This window comes from Camellia sinensis, chromosome 8 (genome assembly GCF_055761805.1).
Source record: "Camellia sinensis isolate YWXY chromosome 8, ASM5576180v1, whole genome shotgun sequence".
Classification (NCBI taxonomy): Eukaryota; Viridiplantae; Streptophyta; class Magnoliopsida; order Ericales; family Theaceae; genus Camellia; species Camellia sinensis.
In genome coordinates this window covers 124,466,571-124,494,548 of record NC_138968.1, presented here as the reverse complement: position 1 = coordinate 124,494,548, position 27,978 = coordinate 124,466,571, and the positions used below count along the sequence as shown (strand labels likewise).

Sequence of the window (27,978 nt, the reverse complement as noted above, 5' to 3'; positions counted from 1 at the left end):
GGGCCCGCACCGGCCGAGACCTCGAGAGACCCTCATTTACCTGCGACAGTTCTTTGACACTGTGCGGCATTCGGAGGTACTTCAGAACTTTCAGTTCCTTTCATTTTCATCTTTGATTTGCTCTGTATATTCCCGATTTCTGATTGATTTATGCATTTATCATCCGCAGATCTCATGGCAGCCTTGGGCGCCCCTGGGTGATGGTCTCCGACTTCAGTATACCGGAGGGTCGGGCATCTCCCAGTATACGGTCCTGCTCGAAGGGCCGGTTGGCAGGGCATGGTTCCTGGGGGAACGCTTTCTGCGCCAGGTATGGGGGTATCTTTCTCAGGATCCTCCCGCAGTCCCCCCAGTCAATATGCGGACTGCTGACAGGCTCTCTTACTCGGAGGTAGTCGGCGCTATGCTGGGTAGCGATGCTTTATTATATCTTGAGGAGGGGGACTACGCCACTTACCGTCACATATATTTGATGCCTCCATTGACGGGAGCTCGCACCCCGATGACGAGGCCTGCCGGTATGTCATCCTCGGGCCAGGCCCGGGCTCGGGCTGCAGACGCCCCTTCTACTAGTAGGGCTGGTACATCTAGAGGTGGGGGTAGACCGGTTCCTCCGGTTCTGTCTACTTATCCTCATCCTGGATGGCCAGATATGCCGACTGAGTTGATGGCGTGGCAGTATGGGGCTATCTCTCCGACCCCGATCCCGCTAGAGCCTCCGATGCCCAGTGATCGATACGCCATTGATCCTGACTCACAGCTGGTATGCTCCACTGTTTTTTTTCATTCATCATTCAGATGTTTAGACATTCTTTTGTTCATTGATGATTATGAGCTCATATTTGCAGCCATCGCGAGGGTACATGGAGGAGGTGGTTGGACTGGTGGCCACACTCGAGGGCATGGTCCTGCGTAGGGAGGCACAGTTGTCTGTCGCGGGCATTCAGGTACCCTTCAGTTTTCTGGCATTTATCATACTTCTGATGACATGCTGATTTCTACTGCATCGATAGACTACTTGTGTAGAGCACATGTGACACACACCCCACTTGTACACTGTATTTACATGCACCCACTTCACGTAGCCTTTGCTTGTAACTGCATTTGATGTATATATTTGGACTGATGTATTTGAATTGAACTTTTTGTTTTCAGATGCCTTCATGGTCCGGTCAGCCGCAGGCCAGGCCACCTGGGCCTCCTTGGGGAGCTGGGCCATCTGGGCCTTTTCAGGGAGTTGGGTCACCCGAGCCTTTTCAGGGGGCGGGGCCATCCCGGCCTTTCCGAGGAGCTGGGCCATCTAGGCCTTTTCGAGGAGCTCGAGGAGGGCCTGTCCGCAGACGCAGGGCTCACATTGTAGAGGTGGAGCCTGATGAGGATGAGGAGGATGCTGAGGAGGAGGAGGAGGAGGCTACCGACCGTCAGTCAGAGACATCTGCTGAGGAGGGGGGCTCCGGTCTTGGTTCGGGGAACAGAGGCGAGGCTGAGGGGGATCCTGAGGATGACAGCTCCGACTCAGATGATGATGATGGTGCAGAGGTTGTCCCGCAGAAGAGGATGAGGAGTGCTTCTCGTTCCCGCTCCCGAGGTCATTGATGCTGCTATTTCCTGCTTTATTTTTCTTTCTGCTAGTAGTTTGTAGCACTTTGCACATTGTTAGGCAGTTTTATTTTTTGTAAAACTTGTACCTTTGTTCGTTGTAAAGCATGATGGAATGAAATAGCTTTTGAAAAGGTGTTTGTATTTTAAACTTTAGCATCGTATCGCATCATTTTATTTTGCACAAAAATAAAATTGAATGGAAATGTGCATTATGTAATCACCAAGTCAGGTAGTGAACCGACGCAACAAACTAAGCAACTCAACTTACTAAGATATAACAGAACCTTAGGAAGTTTACAACTCGATAAGCAAAATGCAACAACGTTGACAACGCAAATAAACAAGACTTTAAACAAAGATTGCTTAAACAGAGCGTAATGACTCGAAAACACGAAACACGTCCGCTCGACAAACAACTCGATAAGCAAAACAACAACTCGATAATCAAAACAACAACTCGATAAACAAAACTTGGCAACAACAGAGTGTACTTCTGACGATCTGGGCACCGGGACGCATCCGAAACAGAGGGAAATGAAGGCCTTTGACTCTCCCGTTGCACGGAAATGCTTGGAATTTTCCCTCGAAGGGTAAAACAGGGCCAAAGGGATACACTGCAGCATTGCCGGCCACCTTTGGGAGCCGGCCGGCCAATTTTGTGGAGAGAGACAGCTGGCCGGCCATTTTTGTAAAAAGTAAATGGCTGGCCAGCCAAAAAAAGTGGCCGGCCGGCCACTTAGTCCTGCAGCCAGCTGGTTTTTGACACGTGTCCCCGTGAATAGTGTTTTTCCTTCTATAAAAGCCTCAACTTCGGGAACATTCATTTCATCTTAGTTTTAGACAAAGATGGAGGCGTTTCTCGCGGAAAATCTCACATCTTGGATCTCTTCTCTAGATGGTTCGGAAAAGCTGAACTTCCGGGGTTTCGGTTTGAATGCACTATTCACGCTGAGCCGTACTCCACTGCATCTCCCTTTTCTCCATGCCGCGGCAAGGTTCTGGAACCCAGTGACGCACGTTTTTAGCTTTGGCGGCCAAGAGATGTGTCCCACTTTCGAAGATTTTCAGGTTTTGATGGAGTCTGAATGCTCTGAAGTGATCTTGCCCCAGCTCCGTTTTGGCCATGCTCAGGCTTTAGGGCGAATGTGTGGGCTCATGGCGCATGACGCTCGATCTCTGATCTGCAGTGGGGAACTGGACATCCTCGGCTTGATCCATCATTTTTCCGACGCTGGTGACCGCAGCAACCATTATTGGCAGGGTTTCCGGCAACACGCCCTCTGCTTATGTTTGTTGTCTCACTTTCTGCTTTCCTCGGGCTTCGGCGGGGCTAGCATTCGCCTGATTGAAGTCGCCCAAGGCTTGAGAGAAGGGAAGAGCTGTATTGCCATGACCTTGGCCGAGACACTGATGGGCTTAGATTCTGTTTATCGCCGGGAGGCGACTAGGTTTGCCGGGAGTCCACTGCTGCTGCAGGTAATGTTTCCCACCCGACCTCACATATATATTTGCTCACATCACTCGACCCTCAGGCTCGGTTTTTCTCACAAAACCCTTGTCTTACTTTTCTCTCATCGTACATCTCTCTGTTCTTTATTCTCTCATTTTCCATCCCTCCCCTAGGTATGGTTAATGGATAAGTTGCAGGTTGTGGACTCTTGCCCAGCTTATTCAGCTCGAGGCTACTTCTTTCGACAGCGCCTAGTCAATGCTCTTGACGAAAGGTGGTGGTTCGATTGGATGTGCAACTTGTCTGCAGACGGCATTGCTTGGCGTTGTCCTTGGCTCAACCTCCCGGCAATGAGCTATAGTATGTCTCGGCTGATTGGGATCCAATTGATTGGTCTAACCCACTGCGTATTCTATTTTCCGTTCCGGTTCTTGCGTCAGTTTGGTCATGATCAGACTTGCCCACCGGAGGGGATTGAGTACCCAGCCGCTTTCCCGATCCGGGGTGCACACCTTGCCCGATATGCCACAGCATGGAGGACTAGAGAGCTCCTGGCCCCTGCTTCTACTTTCAGTTGCACTTTGTCCGATGAGTGCTTGGATTGGCTCAATGAGGAGGCACAGGTTGGGCCTAGCTTGGCATCAGATGCTTCGTCCAGCTCTGGGAGGGGACGCAGAGATACTTGATTCAACTATGCCCCAAGTTTATTGCTTTATTAGTGTTTTCAAGTTTTCTTTATGAATGTACTAAAAAAAGCAACCTCGATTGTAATGCAAGAGCAGGAGAACTCAGTTTTGAAATCAATGAAATTGAAAGTTGTGGCACTGAAAATTTTCCGCTTTTGGTCCAAAAATGGTCTTAGTCGTAAAAAGATTGATTTGAACAAAGTCAACTTTTATTAAAACTTTTCAAAACTATTTTCGTTGTGGATCAGAACTGGACACGCCGAAGATCTGTCACTGAGATGCACAACCCCAGATCCCTGCGACTGGAAAGTTGCCCCTAGTCTGAAGAACAATGCGGCACTTCATAGCAACGGAAAGTTGCCCCTAGTCTGAGTAACTTTGCACTGTCGCGGCAATGGAAAGTTGCCCCTAGTCTGAAGAACAATGCAGCACTTCATAGCAACGGAAAGTTGCCCCTAGTCTGAGTAACTTTGCACTGTCGCGGCAACGGAAAGTTGCCCCTAGTCTGAACAGCATTGTACCGGAGATCACGATAAATGCTGATGGATAAAGATGACTGAAACAATCAAAATGGACAGAGTTGATCGGGGAAAAGTTTACGGCTGAACTTCAAGGTGAAGTTGCCTACGTATCCCAAAGATGGGAATCAAGCCTTACGTAGTTCAGGCCGAGGTTCACTCGAGTATTTTCACTCTCCTTTTGCGCTCTAACTTTTGCCAAGGCCGCCCTTTGCGGTTTTCCAACCTTGCGAGCTTAGTTTTTATTTTTTCTAATTTCTTTGTGCTCTGACTTTTGCCTAGGTCGCCCTTTCGGGTTTTCGGCCTAGCGAGCCTCTCAAGGATAGTATTTCTTCAACTTGTCCATATTGATCGGTTGTGAGAACTCCAAGCCATCTAGATCCATCAGAACCACAGCTCCACCTGACCAGATAGCTTTGATGATGTAAGGACCAGTCCAATTGGGTTTGAACTTGCCCCTTGGGTCGTGGATGGGAGCTCGGTTGTCTTTGAGCACCAAATCTCCTTCTTTCAGATTCCTGGACTTAACCTTCTTGTTGAAAGCCCGGGCAATTCTACGTTGATAGCCTTGGATGTGGTACAGTGCTTTCAGTCTTCTTTCATCAAAGAGCATGAGTTCTTCAAATCTGCTCTGCTGCCAATCTGCTTCGGCTATTTGTCACTCAGCCAATACTCGTAACGACGGAACCTCAATCTCGATGGGTAGAACGGCCTCCATTCCATAGACCAATGAATATGGAGTTGCTCCAGTAGAAGTTCTGATTGAAGTCCTGTAGCCCCACAGAGCAAATGGCAGCTTGTCTGGCCAATCCCGATAGGTTCCCACCATCTTCTGCAGTATATGCTTGATATTCTTGTTGGCGGCCTCAACCGCTCCGTTGGTCTGCGGCCGGTATGTAAATGACTTATGGAAAGCCACATTGTATTTTTCCAACAAGTCTATCACTTCTTTCTTGAAGTGGGAACCATTATCTGAAATTATCTCGTTTGGCACCCCGTAGCGACAGATGATGTTGTTTCTGATGAACTTTGCGACGTGCGACGCTTTCAACACCGCGTATGATTGGGCCTCGACCCACTTTGTGAAATAATCTATCGCTACTAGGATAAACTCATGCCCGTTTGACCCCTTCGGGGTAACAGCTCCGATCACATCAATTCCCCAAACTGAAAAAGGCCATGGTGAAGTCATGTTGTACAGCTTTGACAGCGAGATGTTCATGCGGTTTGCATGAATTTGACACTTGTGGCATCGCCGAACAAAACTAATACAATCCTCCTCCATGGTTGACCAGTAGTAGCCCTGTCTGAGGATCTTTTTGGCTAGCATTACTCCATTCATGTGTGCACCGCACTCCCCCCCATGGATGGCTTCCATCAGGCGTTTCGACTCTTCAGCTTCTACACAGAGCTTATGCATTCCCAGATGACCCCTTTTGTACAGCTTACCCCCGTAGATAATGAACTGAGCAGCCATTCTTCTGATGGCCCTCTTATCCTTGGCATTTGCCCCTAGTGGATATGTCTCCTTTTCCAAGAAGTTCCAGATGTCGTAATACCAGGGGTTGCCGTCTTGAACCTCATCTATGGCAGAAATCGACTCGTATGCTGGCGCAAAATTTTGATCAATAATGACTGGACGCATCCGGACTCCGGACGGGATGTCTATCATAGAAGATAGAGTTGCTAGTGAATCTGCGAACCTGTTGTTCTCTCTTACGAGGTGGGTGAAATTTAGCTTCTCAAACCGAGGAATTAACAAATCCAAGGTTTGGTGGTAAATTATCATCCTTTCCTCCTTGACTTTCCAATCTCCTTTTGCTTGAGACACAACAAGGTTCGAGTCCCCAATGACGTCCAACCGTCTTGCCCTTAGTTCTAGGGCTGCTTCCAGGCCAGCAATACATGCCTCATACTCTGCCTCATTGTTCGAGACTTTGAACCGGAGCTTGAATGCTAAAGGGATACGAAAATCGTCAGGCGCTATCAGCAACACCCCTATCCCATACCCATACTGGTTTGACGCTCCGTCAAAGTACATCGTCCAAGTTTCATCTTCGACGTGCAGAATGGCTTCATCCGGGAATAGATACTCAACCGCTTCATCCCCCTCAACCGGGTGGTCGGCAAGGAACTCCGCTACCGCTCTCCCTTTTACTGACTTGCGCGTTACATACTTTAAATCAAATTCGGAGAGCAACAGCAGCCAACGGGCTAGCCTACCCATAAGTGTTGGTTTCTCGAAGAGATATTTGATGGGATCCAATCGTGAAACCAACATTACAGAGTGAGCTAACAGGTAGTGCCGCAGCTTCCTGGTTGCCCATACCAAGGCCAAACAAGCCTTCTCCAGCGGTGTATAGCGGGTCTCGTAATCCAGCATCTTTTTGCTCAGATAGTAGATGGCTCTTTCCACTTTGTCTTCTGACTCTTGCGCGAGCATGCAGCCCATGGTAGTCTCAGTTACCGAAAGGTACAATATCAACGGTCTCCCCGGCTCTGGTGGTGACAACACGGGCGGGTTCTGTAGATATTCTTTGATCTGCTCAAAAGCTGCTTGACATCGGCCGTCCCATTGGAATTTCTTTCCTTTCTTCAGGAGACCAAAAAGTGGTTCACAAGTCAAGGTTAATTTAGAAATAAACCGTCTTATGAATTGCACTTTACCCAGAAAGCCTCGCACCTCCTTTTCAATCCTTGGTGGTGGCATTTCTAAGATGGCCTTGATTTTGGAAGGGTCGACCTCGATGCCCCTTTGTGTTATCAGAAACCCTAGCATCTTCCCTGCTGTAACACCAAACATGCACTTCTGGGGATTCAGTCGCAGCCGAAACTCTTTGATCCTTTGAAAGAATTTTTGTAAGGTGGTGTAGTGGCCCTCTCTTTCTTTGGACTTGACAATCATGTCGTCCACATACACCTCGACCTCTTTATGGATCATATCATGCAATATTGTAGTTGCTGCCCGTTGATACGTAGCTCCAGCATTTTTCAACCCGAATGGCATCACTCTATAACAATATGTACCCCACGGGGTAGTGAACGCAGTCTTCTCCCGGTCTTCGGGTGCCATTACTATCTGATTATAGCCTGAGAAACCATCCATAAACGAAAGCAAAGCGTGTCCTGCCGTGAAATCCACCAATTCATCAATGTGTGGCAAGGGAAAGTCGTCTTTCGGACTGGCCCTGTTCAAATCTCTGAAGTCTACACAGACCCGAATTCTGCCATCCTTCTTTGGCACCGGAACAATGTTGGCCAACCAAGTTGGGTATTCAAATACCAGCAGGAACCCTGCGTCAATTTGCTTGGTGACCTCTTCCTTAATTTTGAGAGCCCAGTCCGGGCGGATCCTTCTGAGTTTCTGTTTGACAGGGCGGGCCTCGGGATCAAGAGGGATCCGGTGCTGTACAATCTCAGGATCGATTCCAGGCATGTCTTCGTAGGACCACGCGAAAACATCTTTGAAATCTTTTAATAAAGCGACTAAGCGCTCGCGCTCCTCCGAAGACAACGTGGACCCGATCTGGACCAGCCGCGGGTCCTTCTCAGTACCAACATTCACAGTAGTGATTTCATCCATTAAAGGTTTAACAAATCTTTCCTGCTCTTGATCAATTAATCGTTGCAAAACTGGGGGAATTTCTCCCTCGTTGTTTTCATCAAAATTTTGAAAATCCTGATTTAAGCAATAAATCAAAGGCACAGAAAAATACTCAGAAACCACATCCACATCATTCTCATTAAATATTTCCAAGCCGTCAGATTCCTCTGTTACAATAGACTCAAAAGAAAATGAAAATGACGACCTAGACAGGACTGTGGCATCCGGGTTATCACCCCCAGGAATACCGGACTCAGACTCAGTCGAGCTGGAATCTGATTCTGACGCACAAGATTCGGTAGAATCAGATTCCGGCTCACTACCTGACCCGGAACTGCTAGATAAAAAGCCTTCTTCATATTGCCAGATGAGAGAAGGTGCGATAGATGCATCCAAGATCGGCGCTGGAAAGCCCGCAGCTATTTCATCTCCAATCATAGAAACCGAAGAGTTATCCCCCAAGCACTCTTGGTCGATCGGAGGATCTGATAGTAGACTCGCCAGTGCTACCCCCATTTCAAGCTCTGTGCTCTCAGGATCCACTGTTCTACACTGCTCAACCTCAGTTGGTGGGTCTTTTTGCGCTTCGGCAACGTCATCCCCAGATAATTGTATGTCGAAGAAGATTTCAAAACCAGGCACGCGCTTCCCCCCCGCGTTTAGCCATGGCTCCGGGAAGCCGCAGAATGGAAAATCTTCCCCCTCCCGGACGAAGCGTCTGTTTAGGGTACCCCAGATGGGCCTATGCATTAACTCAAATGGCTTCCCGGCCTTCTTTGCTCTGGCCCTTCCGGCCATTTCTTTCCCTTTCCTCACCCAGTCTTCTTTGGTGGGCAGATAACCCAGTCCAAAGGCGTGAGGGTTGTGTGGCACTTCGGCCAACACTGAGATGCCCTTCCGGCCACTTCTCCCTAATCCCATCCCGGGAGTATGTTTTAGCTTGTTCATGAGGTAGATAGATTGAGCACTAACGTACATACCCTCATTCACAGCCATGACATTCTGCACCACTTGAGCCTCGGCCAAAGTGAACCCCGACAAAAACACATCCTCCGTGCCGTGCTCGATCTCCAAGACAGGTGTGGACACTTCCGGCGGCGGATGGATTGATGAATTCCCAAAAACGATCGCTACCCCTTTCCCGTGAGGGTATTTTAGCATCTGATGTAGAGTGGAAGAGACTGCTTTGACCTGGTGCAACCACGGTCGCCCCAAAAGTAGGTTAAAGGTTGCGGGAACGTCCAAGATATGAAATTCGATGCTGTGTTGTCCTGGACCAACCTTGGTTTGAATTTTAACAGTCCCCATCACTTCTCTGCTGGTATTGTCGTATGCTCTGATCACTTGGGTAGTTGGGACGAAGTCCACGAGCTTCAACCCGATTGCATATGCCGTTCTGGTCGGGCAGACATTAATCGCAGACCCGGCATCAACAAGTACCACCGGTATCCACTTATCTCTACATTCCACAGAAATATAGAGAGGTTTGTTATGATTTGTGCCCTCAGGCGGTAGTTCCTTGTCCGAAAAGGTTAATGCCGGGGAACCTCCTCCCAAAAAAACCAGCCCAACCAGCTGTTCAGGCGTGGTGTCTATGGAGAGTTTGGACTTGTCCATAGCAGATAGGACGGCTTCTCTATGTACTCGTGATGCCATTAGCAATCCCCAGATGGAGATGTCTGCTTGTATCTTTTTTAACTGTTTCAGCACAGCTTCATCTTCAATCTGCTTCTCCTTCTGTTTCTCCGCTTCTCTATCCTTCCCGGATGCCTCGGGTTGGTCCAGGTGTGGGGGTTTAAAGTACCGCCCACTTCTCGTCATATGGTCAACCTCATCGAGGTACCAAGTGTCATCCGGTTGATTATTTCCCCAGTCTTCATCCGTGTGGGCAAGACATAAGTCATCGTCTTCCCACCACATTCCATCGGCAGCCAACAGACACCTGTCTGGCTCCGGTTTAGTTGCACTTGCAGTATTCCCTGTCAACATGCTCGCAGCATTCTCTATCTTCGTGCACACAGCACTTTCAGTCCCCTCAGGGCCTTTAGCTTTCCTAATTCTCTCAGCCTCCTCAAACTTTTCTCGTTCCAGCTGCATCAGTACAGCTGTTTGTTCAACAATTCCCATATCCATAATGCCCATGTCCCGAGCGGAATTCTTAGCACCGGCGCTCTCCGGCGATACAACTTGACTTTCGGCCGTTCCGGCCACAACTGATACTTCCGCCCCTGCCGGGCTCTGTTCTGGTTGGGCTTCCCCCACTGCATCTGGTTGATCCTCGAGCCATCCAGTGGCCTCCGCTGATCCCTCATAATCATACCAGTTGATTGATGCATCCCCCAGTTCCTGGTCATCGAAAAATTGCAGGTTGGCAAAGTCCTCCTCTACGGCTGTCAGATCATCTGCCCATAGCCCAGATCCATCCCCCCGGATCATGCATAGCTCTCCTGCCTCTGGAAATTCTATACCTAGCCCAATTCGGCTCGTTGATAGGATGTACTTGCTTGGATCATAGGCTCCCCTAGCAAAACTCTGTCCAGTCTCAGATTCAACAATCTCATTCTCTCCCAAAATCTGCCCTGCCCCGTCTTCGACGGTCACCACCATCGGTTCTGGTTGGGTTTTGGAGATGTCCACCATGCACAAGAAGTCAGTGCAGTTGGGGAGGAGCACCTCCGGCTTGGGTAGGTGGGTGGGCGTAATATAGATGCTAGGATCGTAAGATGCGACCCCAGTCTGGATAAAATTAATTCTGTTGGGAGGGGGAGGTTGGTTATGTGGTGGGAGAGGGTTGGTTGTGACATTGGGTTTATCAGGAGGCGCGATCACCTGTTTGTCAATAAGATCCTGGATCTCATGACGCAATCTGTAACAGCGGTCAGTGTCATGACCGTGTTGTTGGTGGTACGCACAGTATTTTGCTGGGTCATAAGAGGGGGGGAGTGGATTTGGTAATGGCTTTGGCTCCAGGGGTTTCAAATGATTTTTTCTGATCAATATTCCCAGAACTTTGGTCAGGGGCATATATAGTGGGGTAAAGGTTCTTTGGCCTCGCGGTTGGAATCTGTTGGTTTGTGTGTTGCTTCCGGACGCGCCGGAGAAGGGTGTGGCAGCCATGGGCCTTGGAGGGGGAGGGGGAGTGGTGGTGACCATACTAACTTCCGAGGCTCTTGTATTTGCAGCGCCACTCGGGCCCGCATTGTTGTTACGGTTGAACGTCCTCCTCGGTTGTTCTCTGTCGTGGTCAAACAGACCCTGTTTCATTGCATCTTCGATTTGCACCCCCATCTCATGTAAATCTGCGAAAGTAGGGAAGGGGACTACAATCATTCTCTGCATCAACTTTGGGTGGAGATTGCGCACAATCATCCGGATTTGATCTTTGTCCGTGGGCCTTAAAGTCATCATTGACGCCTTTGCCCTCCATCGGATCACAAAGTCCGAGAAAGTTTCCTTGGGCTCTTGCCTTGTCGTTTCAAGATCACGGGTTGTGATCTCGATCTGAGTGTTGTATGAATATTGCGCGACAAAGGCCTCAGCCATTTCATCCCAATTCTTCTTCACTTCATCTTGTAACTTTGCGTACCAATGGGCGGCCACACCCGACAGGGTTCGGCCGAATAGTGAAAGCTTCTGTGGTCGTGTTAGGCCCATTGGCCGCAAGATGTCTGCAAACAGTCGGAGATGGACCATGGGGTCGCCGGACCCGTCAAAGCGGTGGAATTTTGAACCTATCGGGGAGTGTTACGGCCTCCTTGGTATATCCATCTTCGATATCCGGCATAGCCTTGACCCCTTGGGATTTCTTGAAGAGCTTCTCCAGTTTGCTCAATTTCAGAGCTGTATGATCAACCTCGACCTCGAAGGGAGAGTCCGGGTGATTGGATGTATGGACCTTGGACAATTGTGGCGGAAGCGGGGGCGGAGCTGGCCCCGTTGGAAGATTTGTGTCCTCTTGCAGATTCTGGATAGTCGGCACAGTATTCTGAGTGTTTGGAGGAGCGTTCTGAACAACAGGTGTCTGCTCAGGTATTGGAGCCCTCGCCGGAGGAGGAATTTGTTGTGAAGCAGATGCTGTATTCTGTTGTTGCAGCCTGGTAATCAGCTCAGCCTGTTGGGTCATAATCTCAGCTTGTTTCTTAGCGAGTTCATCCCGGCGAACGACATCTTGCTGCATGGCCCGCATGGTTTCCTGCATTTGGCACATCATTTCCTCAACTCCTGTTGGTGCCGTCATACTGTTTTGATCTATCTGAACTACTGGCAGATCTGTCTCAATGGGGATCTCAATCCGACTGTCCACTGATGGGGGAAACCACTGTTCTGGTGATCTCTGTTCAGATACACTGCGCTTTTTCTGCTTTCTTCTGGTAACAGGGGGTAGAGAATGGAACACTGGCTGTCCGTCGATTAGATCCTCAGATCGATGGAGTCGACGACCTCGTGTCCAAAGTGCTTGGGGAATGCCTGCTGGGTTGGAAGCAATTGTGCTAGAACTGACCTAGCAAAAGATAAATAAAGCGAAAAGGAAATAAATAAACAGATAAACGGACAGCATAACAGCTTGAAATAAAATGCATGACACACAGTCGGGCATAACAACACACAGTTGATAAGCTGAATACACACTGTCCTCAAACACTGATTATTATCCCTGTATCACTGTCTCCTAAAACAGAATCTGATACCCGCAGATAGCTGATTCTCAAATACTGGCTGATGCCCGCAGGCCTGATACCCATAATACTGAACTGATGCCCGCAGGCCTGATACTGACAATACTGAACTGATGCCCGCAGGCTTGATACCCAAACTCATATACTGAACTGATGCCCGCAGGCCTGATACTGACAATACTGAACTGATGCCCGCAGGCCTGATACCCAAACTCATATACTGATACATGCATTCTTGTAGAGACGCACTCTAAAGCACATAACAGATAAGTGAGAGCCAAAACACCCCTATGTTGGGGTAGGGTTTCCCTGTCCTATTTTGTCAGGAACTAGGGTTTCACTACGCACAGAACGGTTTCAAACAACTTATAAACGGGTAAGCAACCTGTCCTAATTTGGAATGGTCACTATGGATCCGAATATGCACTAGGTCGAAAGGTCAAAGAGGGTGCCCCGGTAAAACCGGGGTTTGTGTTCCCATACTGGCAGAGCCCACAACCGGTCAGCCTTATGGTCATGCCTTGACAAGACAAGCCTCCGGCAAACCGTTCAGGAATAGCAGATGGCAAACACGGTGTCCTAGGCGCACCAATGCAAATGCAATGCAAAGAAACACACAAGTGTAGTAAAAAACAGATATCATGAGTTCGAGTCAAGTTCTCTAAATCCCCAGCAGAGTCGCCAGAAACTGTAACAAGCCCGCGGGGGACCTCGCTACAGCTCGGACTCGATTTTGTAGTCACGGTTCTAAGTCTGAACCAAAGAGTCCAAATCCGGCAAATCGTTTTGAGAAAAAACAGATTTTTTGAAAGAAGTGCCAAACATGGACTGCTTTGCCAGATACAGAGTCGCCACCTAAATGTTTTTTAATGGGAAATTTAGGAAACCCTGACTCGGTGCCAAAGGCCACGTGTCCGTCATCACCAAAGTTGCCTCGGCTCGGGAACTTGGGTACGATTGGGGAAGGTCACTTCGTGAGCACCCCCGCTCGCCCGGTCAGAGACCGGCCTCTACTAACCATGATATTTATTTTTGAAAACTTTGTGTGTTCTTATTCCGGTTATTAGCCTAGGTTACTATGTGATGCACACAGTATATAAGTATAGACCGGGTTGCCCGAATTGGAACAAAACATTTCATGCTTGTTTATTTGAAAATGGTTTGATGATGCTACTCGCAAGTAGGCTAAGACGTGGATTTGCCACCCTCAGGTGGGCTTAGAAAAATGTGATTTTGCCACTATCTAGTGGGCTTAAAACTCACAGTCAATGATTTGTTCCAATTTAAACAACCCGACCTTCACCCACAGGCATTCAGGCAGTGATATCACATAAGCACATAGCCTCATGGTAAGCATGCTATCATGGCAGTCACTCACACGCATGCAAGGATGCTAAAGCATAAAACTCACCGAGTACTCCTAGCCAAAACAGAAACTCATTAGAACTCATGCATGAATCCTAAGTATACAGAAATGCCTAATGCAACACATGCAAAAATGCAACTATAGCAGGCTCAGCTACTCTAAACATGGCATATGGAATGCTACAACTATCATGTATTCAATTTGGAATTGAAAGTACAATGCAGTTAGTATGATGCGCCGAGCCCGGTGCATGCAATACAGATGAATGATGCAAACATGCTGTCATACTGTTTGCTAATTTAAACATGCCCTAATCTAACCATCAAAAGCGGATAAATAAAAGGGAGAAAGACGTGGGGTTGGAAGACATACAACACACACACGCACACTTATTACAGTTGTGCCCTCGCGCAGAGGGTCCGAATAAATATACAGTCCCAAATGAAAGAATAGTACAGTCCCGAATATTACAGTCCGAATAATATACAAATTCCTAATTAATTAATGAATTAACTAAGAAAGCTTAATAAAACTGGCATGCAAGCCAGGGACTGCCTTGCTTCTGATGGATGATGCATGTCCGGGTTGTCTCGCGCGGAAATCCACCGGGATGCCCCAATTAGCCTCTGTTTAGCAGTTATTCTTGGAAAGCGTGCCGAGCTCCGAAAAGTTGCTGATTCTTCATTTTACTGCAACAGAGAGCAGGAAAGGGGCATAGCAATGTATTTCTTAAATATATGCATGCCTCGATCCTCGTGCCACCAATCACGCATACCGAGGCATGATGGCCGAGGAGTCGAAATGCACAATTCAATATAGGATGAATGCACATAAAAACACAGCTAAAACCTAACTCCATCATGGATAATCCGGAGTGTCGGTGACTGGGGAATTGAGACGCGTTCCGTCACTCGGAGTACGAAACGCATCTCGTTTCCCGTGCCCAGGCTAACTCCTATCCCGAACACGATGCAATATGCATGATATGCATGAATGCAACTAAGATACAACCTAGAATGCACTATGCTATGAAAATGAGATGTCTCGAAATGCGTGCACACAGGCACGCAAACTGAGAAAATGACAGAATGCGATCTAAGATACAACCTAGTATGCACTATGCTGTAAAAAAGAGATGCCTCGAAATGCGTGCACACGGGCACGCAAACCGAGGCAATGGCATATGCAATGTAAATGACATGGAAATATGATATGGGCTTATACCAATATGGGAGAGCCTCAGCCACACTCACATAGGATGCCGATGGATGAAAATGAAGTGCCTCGAAATACGTGCACACGGGCACGCAAACCGAGGCAATGGTATACGCAATGCAATGGCATAGAAATGGCATATAGAATGCGACATGGACTTATACTAACATGAGAGAGCCTCAGCCACACTCACATAAGAGGCCGATGAATGAAAATGAAGTGCCTCGAAATGCGTGCACACGGGCACGCAAACCGAGACAATGGCATACGCAATGCAAATGGCATGGAATGGCATATAGAATGCAACATGGACTTACACTAACATGAGAGAGCCTTAGCCACACTCACATAAGAGGCCGATGAATGAAAATGAAGTGTCTCGAAATGCGTGCACACGGGCACGCAAACCGAGACAATGGCATATAGAATGCAACATGGACTTATACTAACATGAGAGAGCCTCAGCCACACTCACATAAGAGGCCGATAGATGAAAATGAAGTGCCTCGAAATGCGTGCACACGGGCACGCAAACCGAGGCAATGGCATATGCAATGCAATGGCATGGAAATGTGATATGGGATGCAACATGGACTTATACTAACATGAGAGAGCCTCAGCCACACTCACATAAGAGGCCGATAGATGAAAATGAAGTGCCTCGAAATGCGTGCACACGGGCACGCAAACCGAGGCAATGGCATATGCAATGCAATGGCATGGAAATGTGATATGGGCTTATACCAACATGAGAGAGCCTCAGCCACACTCACATAGGATGCCGGTAGATGAAAATGAAGTGCCTCGAAATGCGTGCACACGGGCACGCAAACCGAGGCGATGATAGAATGCGATGTGATGACATGAAATGGAAAGCAATCATTCTAATAGAATTTCAGCACTAAAATATGGGGGAAAGCAGTCCCGAAATGAGGCGAAATGACACTAAATGCATGAAATTGTCCCGAAATGCGAATTTAGGCACCCAAAATGGCCTATAGCTATGCCAAACATGCACAATATGGACATGTAATGCAAAGACAGAAGCTAGGCAGTCCCAAAAAGGGCACTTTCACAGTTATAAACATGGCCAAACAGCAAGCATAGGTAGGGAAAAAATGGCATGCAAGAATAGGGGCCAAGAGAGGGGTAATGAAGCAAGTGATATAAGAAAAATCCAAACTGAAAAATTTCCTTCTACAATATTGAAGAGGGACCAAAAATATGAATGTTTACAGTATATGGAAAACCTCAAATCAATATACAAACATGCTAAAAAAAGGGCACAAGATTGAGGCTCAAAAGGTGCTATAACATGAAGTATACAAAATAATCACCAAACAGAAAAAAAATGTTAATGAAACATGAAGTATAGGCCAAACTAAGGCCATCTCTAGGCCTGTAAAATGGCCAAAAACAAAAGCATGGTAGGCTAACAAAACATGCAAGAATGGGGAATAAAAGAGAGATATAACATGAAGTGGCATATGGAGGTCCCAAACCATGAAAGGACCTAAATGAAACATGAAGAATGGACCAAAATAAGCACTTTTTCAGAACTGTAAAATGGCCAAAAACAAAAGCATGGTAGGCTGCCATTGCATGCAAAAATAGGACCAAAAGGGGAGTATAAAGGTAAGTACAACATGGAAGTCCCAAATGGTGTTGAGCCCTTCTTCAATGTTGAAGAGGGGCTCAAAATAAGCCTAATATAAGTTTACAACATGCTCAAAAACAGATTACTCATGGGCCAAAAATAGCATGCAAGGTTATGACATATAAGAGGATCAATGAAGCAAGTGCATCATGGAGGGCTCAAACAGGGTTGAGCCCTTAATGAAAAGTGAAGATGAGCTCAAAAGAGGGCCGCTTTCAGTTAGGGCCGGAGCTTGAAACGAAAAGAATATAGGGCTTACAAATGGATCAAGAAAAAGGGTCAAAAGAGGAGAAATGTCACTTACCCTTGAAGACCAAAGCTTTTGTTGCTTCTTGGACCAATTTGCAGCTCCTTTAGCCTTTGAGAAGCTCTCCTTGTTGCTGGAAATGAAGTGGTGATGGTAGAGCTTGGTGGTGATGAAGAACACAAGGTATAGGACTTAAGGTTTTTTCGGAAAATGAGAAGGATGGAGGGAGATATGGCTCTTGAGACTTGAAGAACAAATTTTCCAACCCTTGAATGTGATATAGCTTGCTGGTTATAAGGGCCAAAAAGGGGGTGTAAAGGTGGGGGAAAAGGAGGGCAACTTTCCCCCACAAAATATCCCCCGGATATTGATATTTTCTGGGGGATAAAGCTATACAGCTGTAAAGTGAACAGTGCAAGGAACTCGGCCGGCTAGTTACTTTTGCTGTAGGTGGCCGGCCGGCCACACCCCCTAGCCGGCCGGTTAGGGGTCAAAAGGGTCAAGCAGATTTAGTGGCCGGCCACCATTTTTTAGGGTCCTCCCATGTGTGTACATCACAAATATGTGGTTCAAAGTTCAAGAATGTGGGTCCAAGGGGTTCAACATTAGCCCGGAAAAGAGGGGTTCAAAAGGGTCAAATGGAATTACTGGTCGGCCACCATTTTTTAGTGTTCTCCCAAGTGTGTACATCACAAATATGTGGTTTGGGTTTGAAGAAAATGGCCCCAAGGTGTTCAACATTAGCCTGGAAGGAGGGGTTCAAAAGGGTCAAATTGAATTACTGGCCAGCCACCATTTTTTAGGGTCCTCCCAAGTGTGTACATCACAAATATGTGGTTCAAACTTCAAGAATGTGACCCCAAGGTGTTCAACATTAGCCCGGAAGTGCGAAAAACGGGCGCCGGAGGGCGTCGGAGGATGTATAACTGGTTGCTGCAACAATTACTGGCCTCCCACCCTTCAGTGACCTTCTTAGTGATAAAACAGAGGTACTTGCCAAAAATGAACGAAAACCGTTGCAAAATGAATGTTCGGGGGCCAAAACACGCAGTTCGGGGTCCCGAAAATGGGCTGTTAAGCACCGAAAGTGGCATTCAGCCACGAAGTGGGTTTCTCAGACCCCAGTGTCCCTCAAAAGGGAGAAAATAGGAAGTATGCCAAAAATCAGAGCAAACGGAGATGGTTAGGCGGTCCCGAACCGAGGCACACGGCCTGACGGCTCCGAAAACCGGAAACCGGACTCCGAAATGGGAAAAATGGCCTACGGCCACCAAATGTAGCCCACGGCCACTTAGAGATGGTCTACGGGACCTCTCCCTCCCCTCAGGAAAAGAAACAAAGAAAATCGAGCCTGGTTCGCAAACCGAGGCAAAGCATAAAAGAGGGTTCGGAAGTCCGGAGGCAGGGCTCACGGCCGCAACTCTGAAACTTCTGAACGAGCACATTATGCAACATCACTAAGCGCTCAATCAGTGACGTCTGAGTCTTAAGGTCGGTCAAAAATGGGGTGTCTACAGCCTCTCTCCGGAATAATCAATATTAGAGCAGTGGTAAGTCTAACCTTAAGCTCTTGAAAAAACTTCTCACAAGTTTCACTTCACACAAACTTAATTCCTTTCCTTGTCAATCTAGTTAACGGTGAAGCTAATCTAGAGAAATCTTTCACAAACTGACGGTGATACCAAGCCAACCCCTAGAAACTATGGATCTCAAAAGCATTATTAGGTTATTCCCAATCTTGCACTGCCTCTATCTTGAATGAATCTACAGGCATCCCTTCCCCGGATACCACATGGCCTAAGAACATAAACTCTCTCAACTAGAATTCATATTTCCCAAACTTAGCATACAATTTGTGGGCTCTAAACAATTCAAGCACCACTCGCAAGTGTTCGTCGTGCTCCTCCTCAGAGGGTGAGTAAATCAAGATGTCATCAACAAAGATAACCACAAAATGGTCTAGGAACTCACGGAAGATCTAGTTCATCAAATCCATAAACATGGCTAGTGCATTTGTTAGCCCAAAGGGCATCACTAGAAACTCATAATGGCCATACTGCATACGAAATGCCATTTTCTAGATATCCTCTACCCTTACTCTCAACTAGTAATAAGCCGATCTCAGGTCTATCTTAGAAAAGCAACAAGACTCCTTCAGCTGATCAAACAAATCATCTATACAAGGCATTGGGTACTTGTTAGTTGCCCAGTTCAACTTCCAGTAATCGATACAAAGTTGCAACGCGCCATCTTCTTTTTTGGCAAAAAGAGCCGGTGCTCCCCAAGGTGAAGTACTAGGGCGGATAAATAGAACAATCATAGATATCCTCCACTGATAGCCCAAAACAGATATCTCTAATAAATAAAAAATTTCAATAACAGTATACATTATTATCATTTCCAAGATGTGAGTAATATAACATATCCAACTCCACCATCATCAAGATGTGAGTGATATTACAAAACCAACATCATTCTTCAATATTTTTCCAACACATGCCAAACCCATGGTTTTAGAGAAAAACTTTGTTTTCTTTCAAAATCAATTTTGAGTAAGGAAAGATATCATTTCAATTACCTAAAACCCAACATCATTTCCATTATCTTTACAAGATCAACATTTGATATTTCTAGGGCAAAATTTCCTTTTTCTTTACAAATCATTTCCAAAGGTGAAAACCCATCACTTCATCATAGATCAACAATAAACACCTTTCTACAAGCATTTCCAACAAACCATTTGAAAACCCCACTTTTTGATTTCCAACCAAAATCCTAGATTTGTCTAAAATCTCCAAAAACACTATTGTTTTAAAAATAACAAATAGCTAAGTTAAAATTCATAAGATGGTGCGGAGAATCCTTACCTCAAACTTAGAAGAGGAAGAAGGAAGAAAGCCCAAAAAGTCGACGGAGACGAAATGATGATTTGCTCCGATTAAAATGAAGCCCTCAATAAGCTCTACACTTAATCTCAAAGGAGCAAGGTGAGGAGATGCTTCCAAGTGAGTAGATCTAAAGATCTTTGAGCGAAAAAGTGAGTTAGAGAGAGAAAAGAGGGACTCACAGTTTAGAGAGGGAAAATAAAAGAAAAAGTGAAGAAAAGGGTAAGTGAGGGCCCTATTTATAGTGCTAGGTTAAAGTGGAATAAGGTCCCAAAGTCAACCCAAAAGAACAAATCAAAATCCCCAAGAAGTAGGGCCCAAAACCGAACTAAAATCTGAAAAAAAAAAAAAAAAAAAAACTCGCAGGGGTTGACCCTTGTGTAGGTGGTGTCAACCTTTCAGGAGGAAATGACAATGCTTGCAGCAGACAAGGCGTCGACCCTTGGACCAGAGGTGTCGACACTAAATTTCGGCAACCAAACCCAGATTTTGTTGTATACAAGGGTTGACCCTTCCCAGACTGTTGTCGACCCTTAAGGCCAATAACAAGAGACAAGTGTCAACACCACTAAGGCTGGTGTTGACCTTAAATTTTAGTAGCTATTCCAAGAACATAGCAGCAAGATGGTGTCCACCCTTCCAACACTGGTGTCAACCTTGGAGCTTAACAAAACAAAGATAAGAAGGCAGCGTTGACCCTAACAAGGGAGGTGTCGACCCCCTAAGCCAAAACCAAATACGAAGAGAAAAGAACGACCATCATGAATATGGTTTCCTGGATTCATAAGCAATAAATGGACCAGGTCTAAGCCCGGATTGCTATAATGAACCCTTTGTAGCATTTAATTTTTTTTCTCTGACATTTTCATTTTGTTTTCATTATTAGTATGTTGTTCTAATGGGTCTGCAGTTCTTGGATTTTCTATGTTCTCTGTTAAATAAACTAAGCTATTGATTTCTCATTATGAATAAAATAAAATCTAAGAACAAATTTCAAAGCAAACCATTTCTAGATTTCATGATAATTTAAAGATCCAATTTTTGGATAGCTTTCAACATGTAAATCACGAAGCTCCCTAGTTAAAATACAAGTAAAAGTGAAGTCGCATACAAAAAAATAAAAGAAAGAAACTCATAGGTTAGTTTTATACTCTCTCCCTGTCACTATTTATCGTTCTTATTTGCTGTTGTTTCTCTATCCTTATTTATTTACTTTTTTTTTTTGGACGAATGGGAATTGGAGTTAGTTATTTTTTATCTCATTCAATGAACTTACTAGGTTTATGGTATTCTTCTGCAATGTAGGAATTATAATTGCAATGGGTGTTTGCAAAGAGGGAGATATAGAAGAATAATAATGGCCGGTTTGGGTGTCTTCTTATATTTGCTACTTTTGGGTGTGATGTGAATTGTTCTTATTCTTTATCTTGTATCATTGCATTAAGTAATTTTTTTTCTTGGATGGAATAGTTCTATTTCCCCCCTAGGCACACAAACAAACCCTCTTTCCTTCTCTCTCTTAAGCCAAGAATGTTCCCTTTGATTGTGTGCATCTGAGGTGTTTGTTAAAAGTTGTAAGCCAATTGGGGTTTCTTCCAAATTTAAGTCATACCATGCATGTGTGACTTGCCTACTAATATGTAAATTCTAATTTGAATCTTTTTTATAAAAAAAAGTTGGTAGCATGTTTTGTTGTCTATACATATAGTTTTCGTTACATATTGTAGACACCCCATTTTTGACCGACCTTAAGACTCAGACATCATCGACTGAGCGCTCGATGATGGTGCATGTTGTGCTTGTCCAGAGGTTTCGGAGTTCTCGGCTGAAAACCTTGCCTCCGAGCCTCGGAACTTTTTGTGTTTTGACTCGGTTTGCAGGCTAGGTCTTGTTTTCTCTTCCCGAAGGGAGGGAGAGGGCTTGTAGACCATCTCTCAGTGGTCGCAGACTACTTTTCGTGGTCGTAGGCCACTATTCCTATTTGGAGACTAGTTTCCGATTTTCGAGGCCGTCGGCCGTGTGCCTCGGCTCGGGACTGCTTAACATTCTCCTTTTGCCCTGATTTTTGGAGCATACCATGTTTCCTCTGTTTAGAGGAACACTGTGGCCCGGGAGACCACTTTTGTGGTCGCACGCCACTTTTGGTGCTCAACAGCCAGTTTTCAGGGCACCTAGCCGCGCGCTTTGCCCTCCGAACTCTCGTTTTGCATCCGTGTTGGTTCATTTTTGGCATGGACCTTGTTTTCCTTGTTTGGGAGGTGGTACAAGGGTGGGAGATCACCTTTTCTCTTAGAGACCACTTCTCTCTCCGCCAGCTGATTTTCTTGTCGGGAAATTGGTCTCCTTGATTTTTGAGCCACATTTACTGGTCTCGCACCATACCACTAGCTTGCATTCAGTTGGGAGACCATCAAATAGGCTGGCCGACCACTTTTCCATGAGGGAGACCACTCACCCTGGTCGGCCGACCAGGGAAAGTGGTCGGCCGACCACCTTAACTGGTCGGCCTGCTCCCTTCAGTTTTGTCTCTGTGAGTTGTTACCACCTGTGCCCGCTGGAAGGCAAAGACTACATCCTCCATACACGTGTATGGAGGATCTTTGGCCTTGTTTTTTAGCTTCTTTGAGAAGCTTTGGCCTCCTTTGTCTATAGAGGAAGGCCTCCCCCTCTTTGGTGAGGGTTTAGATTTTGGTTAAGGCACATACACATATCTCTCTCTTTGTCTCTATATTTAGGCTTAGGAAGTATATTGTTCTTGACCCTTTTGCACCACACCTCATAGCCTAACACTTCCACCATCAACGTAAGGTTCTTGGAGGTCATTTTCATAGGTTAAGGAGCTATTTTTTGGTCCAGAAGTTGCTGTCTTTGTTGAGCTTCAAGGGTAACTCATTTTCTCCCTTTTTAAGCATTATTTTGATCCTTCTCTTAGCCTCATTTGCATGCTTATTTGAGGTTTGTTGTCAACTAAAAGAAAGCTTTATTTTTAAGCATTATTCATGTTTGTTTAAGGCAATTTTCCTGTTGGAGGTTATTTACCCTCTTGCATGCTTCATTTAGTCTTGTTCTGAGCCATGCCTTAAGGCCTTTGTGTTGGCCTTTGCTTGGCCTTTTAGCCACTGAAATCCAATGGATTTTCAGTGGTTGGCATGCTGTTTTGAGGGCCAAAATCAGAGAGGGGTGACCCTCTCTCTTTTGGCCTTGTTTGTTTGCATATTTGGCCTTTCCAAGGAGTCTATATTTTCATACTTCCTAGCCTTGTTTCAGGCCATTTTCAGTGACTTTGAGGACTTGCCTAGACTCTGTCTAGGGCTGGTTTGGTCACCTCATGTTTGCCTCTTGCATGTGTAGAATAATCCTCTTCATAGCTTATCAAAAGAGCATGTCATTCTTGCATGTATTGGTCATATTTTAGTGGATTTTTGGTCATTATTTGGCATATCATAGCTCTGTCTTTGGCTGGTTTAGTGGCCTCTTGAATGCTTCACATGCTTGTAGTGTAAACCATGCTCACTAGCTTACATTGCATGTTGTTTTGGCCATTGATTCTAGCATATTTTGGCCATACTTCAATATGATTTTGTTCATATTTTGGGCTGCATTAGCTCTGTTTTGAGGCCTCTTGGTAGAATGATGCTTGCCTTGCATACTTGTAGTGTAATATCCTTGCCTAGCCTTGAGTTTTGGAGCCCCTTGCATGCTTAACTTGAGGTGTTTCCATGTCTTGGCATCATTGAGTATGTTATTTCAGAGCCTATACTTATGCCATGTTCCCATGTTTTCCACTCTTTAAATGCATTTGAGAGTTGTGTTTGTATTCCTCATTTATGGGCCATTGCATGAGCTCCATTTTTGTATATTTCAAGCCATCATCTTAGTCCATTTTGCCACTGTTTCGGGCCTGCATAGGGACTGTTTGGGGTTGGTTTGTTCATTTGGGCATTGCTTTGCATACCTCTAGTGTAATGCACTTCACCAGTTTCGGTATTTAAGCCATTCAACATGCATAACACCAGTTGTTTGCATGATTTGGGACCATTTTGTATGTCATTTCAGAGTTGGAACATGTGTTGTTGTATGCCATATTCCATCCTTCCCATGTTTTCATACAGTTGTATCTTGTGCCCTAGGCTTTGGGCCCTTTGCTTCTTGCATGCTTGCATATGTTTTGGTGCCTTGATTTCATCATCATTGGCCACTGATTTGGGTGTGGCTGAGGCCCATTCATTTTGGTTTAAGTCCATTTTTGCAATGAGTATGCCATTGTATTCCATAGCATTGAGTATGCCACATTGTTGCATGATTGATCATTGCATTGTGTATGCCTTGTTCATTTCATTGTGTATGTTAGTTCATAGCATTGTGTATGCTAGTTACATGTTTGCATGTCATCCTTTGCATGTTTGCATCACTTAGTTGCATAGCATTTAGGTTGCATACTTAAAGTCGCATTGTGCATGCCATGTTCGTTGCATTGTGTTTGGAATAGGAGTTAGTCCAAACACAGGAAACAAGGGATGTTTCGTACTCAAAGTGATGAAACGTGCCTCGATTCCCGGTCACCAACACTCTTGACCATCCATGACAGAGTTGTTGGCTTTAGGTGCTTGTGTGTGCATTCATTTCACATTGAGTCGTGCAATTTGGCTCCTCGGTCATCATGCATCCAAATGCGTGATTGGTGGCCCAAAGATCGAGGACTACACTCCCTAGAGCTTATGCAATGACGGGGAGAGTGGTCATGCACACATATGTTGCAAACACTTTGTCGCGCCTCTCTCTTTCCCTTTGTCGCAGAAAACCAGAATCCAGGAGAGGAAACTGGTCGGCCGACCAGGTTTTGTGGCTGGCCGACCACTTTTTCTGGTTTTTCACCACAAAAGTGGTCGGCAGGTGGTCTCCAAGTCCAACAGCTGGTTGTTAGCCCTCCCACAGATTCCTGAGGTAGAGTTTCATCTCTCTGGAGCTTTGTGCAAATTTCTGAAATCAATTGCAAACAAAGGCAAGCCGGGGCATCGCATTGAATTTCCCGACAAGGCGACTCGAGCATGTATGCATCCTTTATCATTTAAGGCAGAGCTAAGGCAGTCCACATTCATGTAGTTTGCATGCTAGTTTAATTGCTTACTTAGTTAATTTGCTAATTAATTAGAGTTGTGTAATAATTAACTGTAATTGATTATTCATTTTGATTGTGTAATAACTAACTTAATTAGATTAGCTTAGATTAGCTAGTTGGTGTTGTATTATTTATTTGGACCCTCCGTCGAGAGGGCCAACTGTTGTAATAAGTGTGCGTGTGTGTGATGCATGTCTTCCAACCCCACGTCTTTCTCCATTTTATTTACCAGCTTACGATGGTTAGTTTTAGGGCATGTTTCAATTAGCATCCTTATGCTTCACATGTTCGCATTCATTCATTTGTCTTGCATGCACCGGGCTCGGCGCATCATACTAACTGCATTGTATTTCAATTCTGAATTGAATACATGTTATCTATAGCATCTCATATGCCATTTTAGAATGGCCGAGCCTATCTTAGTTGCATTTTGTATGTGTTGCATTAGGCATTCTTAACATGAACTAGGATCATGCATTGATTGCTAACTAGTTTCTGTTTTGGCTCGGAGTACTCAGTAAGTGTTTATGCTTTAGCATCCTTGCATGTGTGTGAGTGATTGCCATGATAGCATGCTTGCCATGAGGCTAATTGCTATGTGATATAACTTCCTGAATGCCTATGGGTGAAGGTTGGATTGCTTGAATTGGAACAATTCATTGATTGCGAGTTTTAAGCCCACTTGAGAGTGACAAATCACCATGTTTTCTAAGCCCACTTGAGGGTGGCAAAATCCACGTCTTAGCCTACTTGCGAGTAGTACCATCAAACCATTTTCAAACAAACAAATATGAAATGTTTTATTCCAACTCAGGCGATCTAGTCTATACTTGTTTCGCTGTGCGCATCACATAGTAATTCTAGGCTAATAAACTGGAATAAGAATGCATGTGTTTTCAAAAACAAGATATCATGTTTAGTAGTGGCCGATCTTTGATCGGGCGAGCGGGGGTGCTCATTGCATGACCTTCCTCAATCGTACCCAAGTTCCTGAGCCGAGGCAACTTTGGTGATGACGGACACGTGGCCTTAGGCACGAGTCAGGGCTTCCTAAATTCTCCCAAAATAAAATATTTAGGTGGTGACTCTGTATCTGGCAAAGCAGTCCATGTTTGGCACTTCTTTTTAAAAATCAATTTTTCAAAACAATTTGCCGGATTTGGACTCTTTGGTGATTTATCGATCTTGCATTGCACTTTGCGAGATTAGATTCAGAATCGTGACATTTGAGTCTGAGCTGTAGTGAGCCCAATGAACAAAACGGGATTTGTCCCGGGACGTTCGGGGACATCTACACATATAGTGTTTTCTGTTCTATCTCAATCTATGTTATATACTTGGAGAACTAAGGAGAGATACTCTGGATTTTTATTAGAGATTGATGAAGTCATATGATTTTCTTTGTATGATACATATTGTGCATTCCTAAATGGAATAGGTTAATAGTACACATGATGCATTTCATGACATAGACAAATTAAAAATCTTGATCTTTCATCTCTAATTAGACATGGACAAGAGTTGGATTGCATTGGGTAAGACGCTTGATGGAAGGATGAGTCAACCATATATTGATGGGGTGACATCATTTATTAAATTTGCAATGGCATTTGTTGACCACGAAGGTAAAATTTTGTGCCCATGTCTGAACTATGTGAACTATTATTCCTAAAATCTTTGAAATGTGCAAATTCATTTGCTTCAATATGGGATTATGGAAATGTACAATATTTGGCATGAGCATAGGGAACCCCGTGTATCAAATAAGGCTCACCATGAAATGGCAATTGATGAAGATCAGGTTTTAGGGGGTATTGATACCTTAGTGGAAGATTGAATAAGAGGAGAACCAAACGATGCACCCCAGAATGAGGAAGTACAGACGTTTGATAAACTATTGGATGATGCCAAATGTGAGGTGTACTTAGGTTGCACAAATTACACTCTGTTGAAGTTTGTCATTGAGCTGCTTAATATGAAGGTAACAAACCATTGGAGTAATAAGTTAGTTGACACATTGTTGGAGTTTTTAACAAAACTTTTACCGAAAGATAATTTGGCTCCAAAGTCATTTTATGAAGCTAAGAAATACTTCGTGATTTGGGCTTGTCATACGAGTTAATTGATGCTTGTATAAATGATTGTGTACTCTTTTGGAAGGAAAATGCAAGGTTGGATAAATGACCAAAAGGTAAGGCATCCAAATACAAGATCAATCATGATAGGGGTCAGAAGATTCCCCTTAAGGTGTTGCGGTACTTCCCATTGACACCAAGGTTGAAAAGATTGTACATGTCAAGGAAGGATTGCTGAAGACATGAGATGGCACAAGGACAAATGTGTAGATGACAGAGTATTGAGGCATCTCGCCGATAGTGATGAGTGGAAGGAATTTGATGTGCAATATCCTAAGTTTTCCCTGGAGCCTCAAAATCTGAGGCTAGGATTGGCTGTTGATGGGTTCAACCCTTTTGAGAACATGATCAATTCATATAGTTTGTGGCCTGTAGTACTCATTCCTTATAATTTGCCACCATGGGGTCAACCATGGAAAGTCGTTCAACGAGTGCAACATAGCGGGGTCTTTGTTACACCAAAGGTGGGTGATGGAGAACCATTGGATCAACTAGAAGAAAAAGATGTGTTCCAACAAGAAAATATTATTGATGTTGTTCCAATTAACATCGACCCTAATGTTCAATGTTATAGAGATGGTGTTGAAGTGGAAGTTGTTATAAGGGTTAGGTCATCTGATGAAATAATAATAAAGAATAGAGATAACAAACAAAATGAAGAGTGTGATGAACCTGATGTGGATTATGATATGGATCTTAATGTGGACTAGGTTTTGTAGTTTTTATTTTGCACTTTCTATATGAACATTGTTCTTAATTAATGTAGTTAAATTTTAGTTGTGGGGTTCATCCACTCTTATGTAGGTTTATTGTTGATT

At 45.1% G+C, this 27,978-nt stretch overlaps 1 protein-coding gene across 1 annotated transcript; it reads left to right on the top strand.

The window, feature by feature from the left end:
* Positions 1–358: 358 nt before the first annotated feature.
* Positions 359–27,209, top strand: LOC145798030 (uncharacterized). The gene is made up of 4 exons (XM_082885479.1): positions 359–763; positions 849–947; positions 1,156–1,332; positions 27,186–27,209. Exons 1-4 carry the CDS (start codon positions 359–361, stop codon positions 27,207–27,209), a joined length of 705 nt encoding a protein of 234 aa, XP_082741605.1.
* The last annotated feature ends 769 nt before the right edge of the window (positions 27,210–27,978 follow it).

What these genes read in the sequence shown, in the direction of transcription:
- LOC145798030 (XM_082885479.1), top strand. Translation starts at nt 359, where the DNA reads ATGCGGACTGCTGACAGGCTCTCTTACTCGGAGGTAGTCGGCGCTATG. An exon ending in TGTCTGTCGCGGGCATTCAG is followed by an intron (nt 948 to 1,155) that starts GTACCCTTCAGT and finishes TTTTGTTTTCAG; the next exon opens with ATGCCTTCATGGTCCGGTCA. An exon ending in GAGGAGCTCGAGGAGGGCCT is followed by an intron (nt 1,333 to 27,185) that starts GTCCGCAGACGC and finishes CTCTTTTGGAAG; the next exon opens with GAAAATGCAAGGTTGGATAA.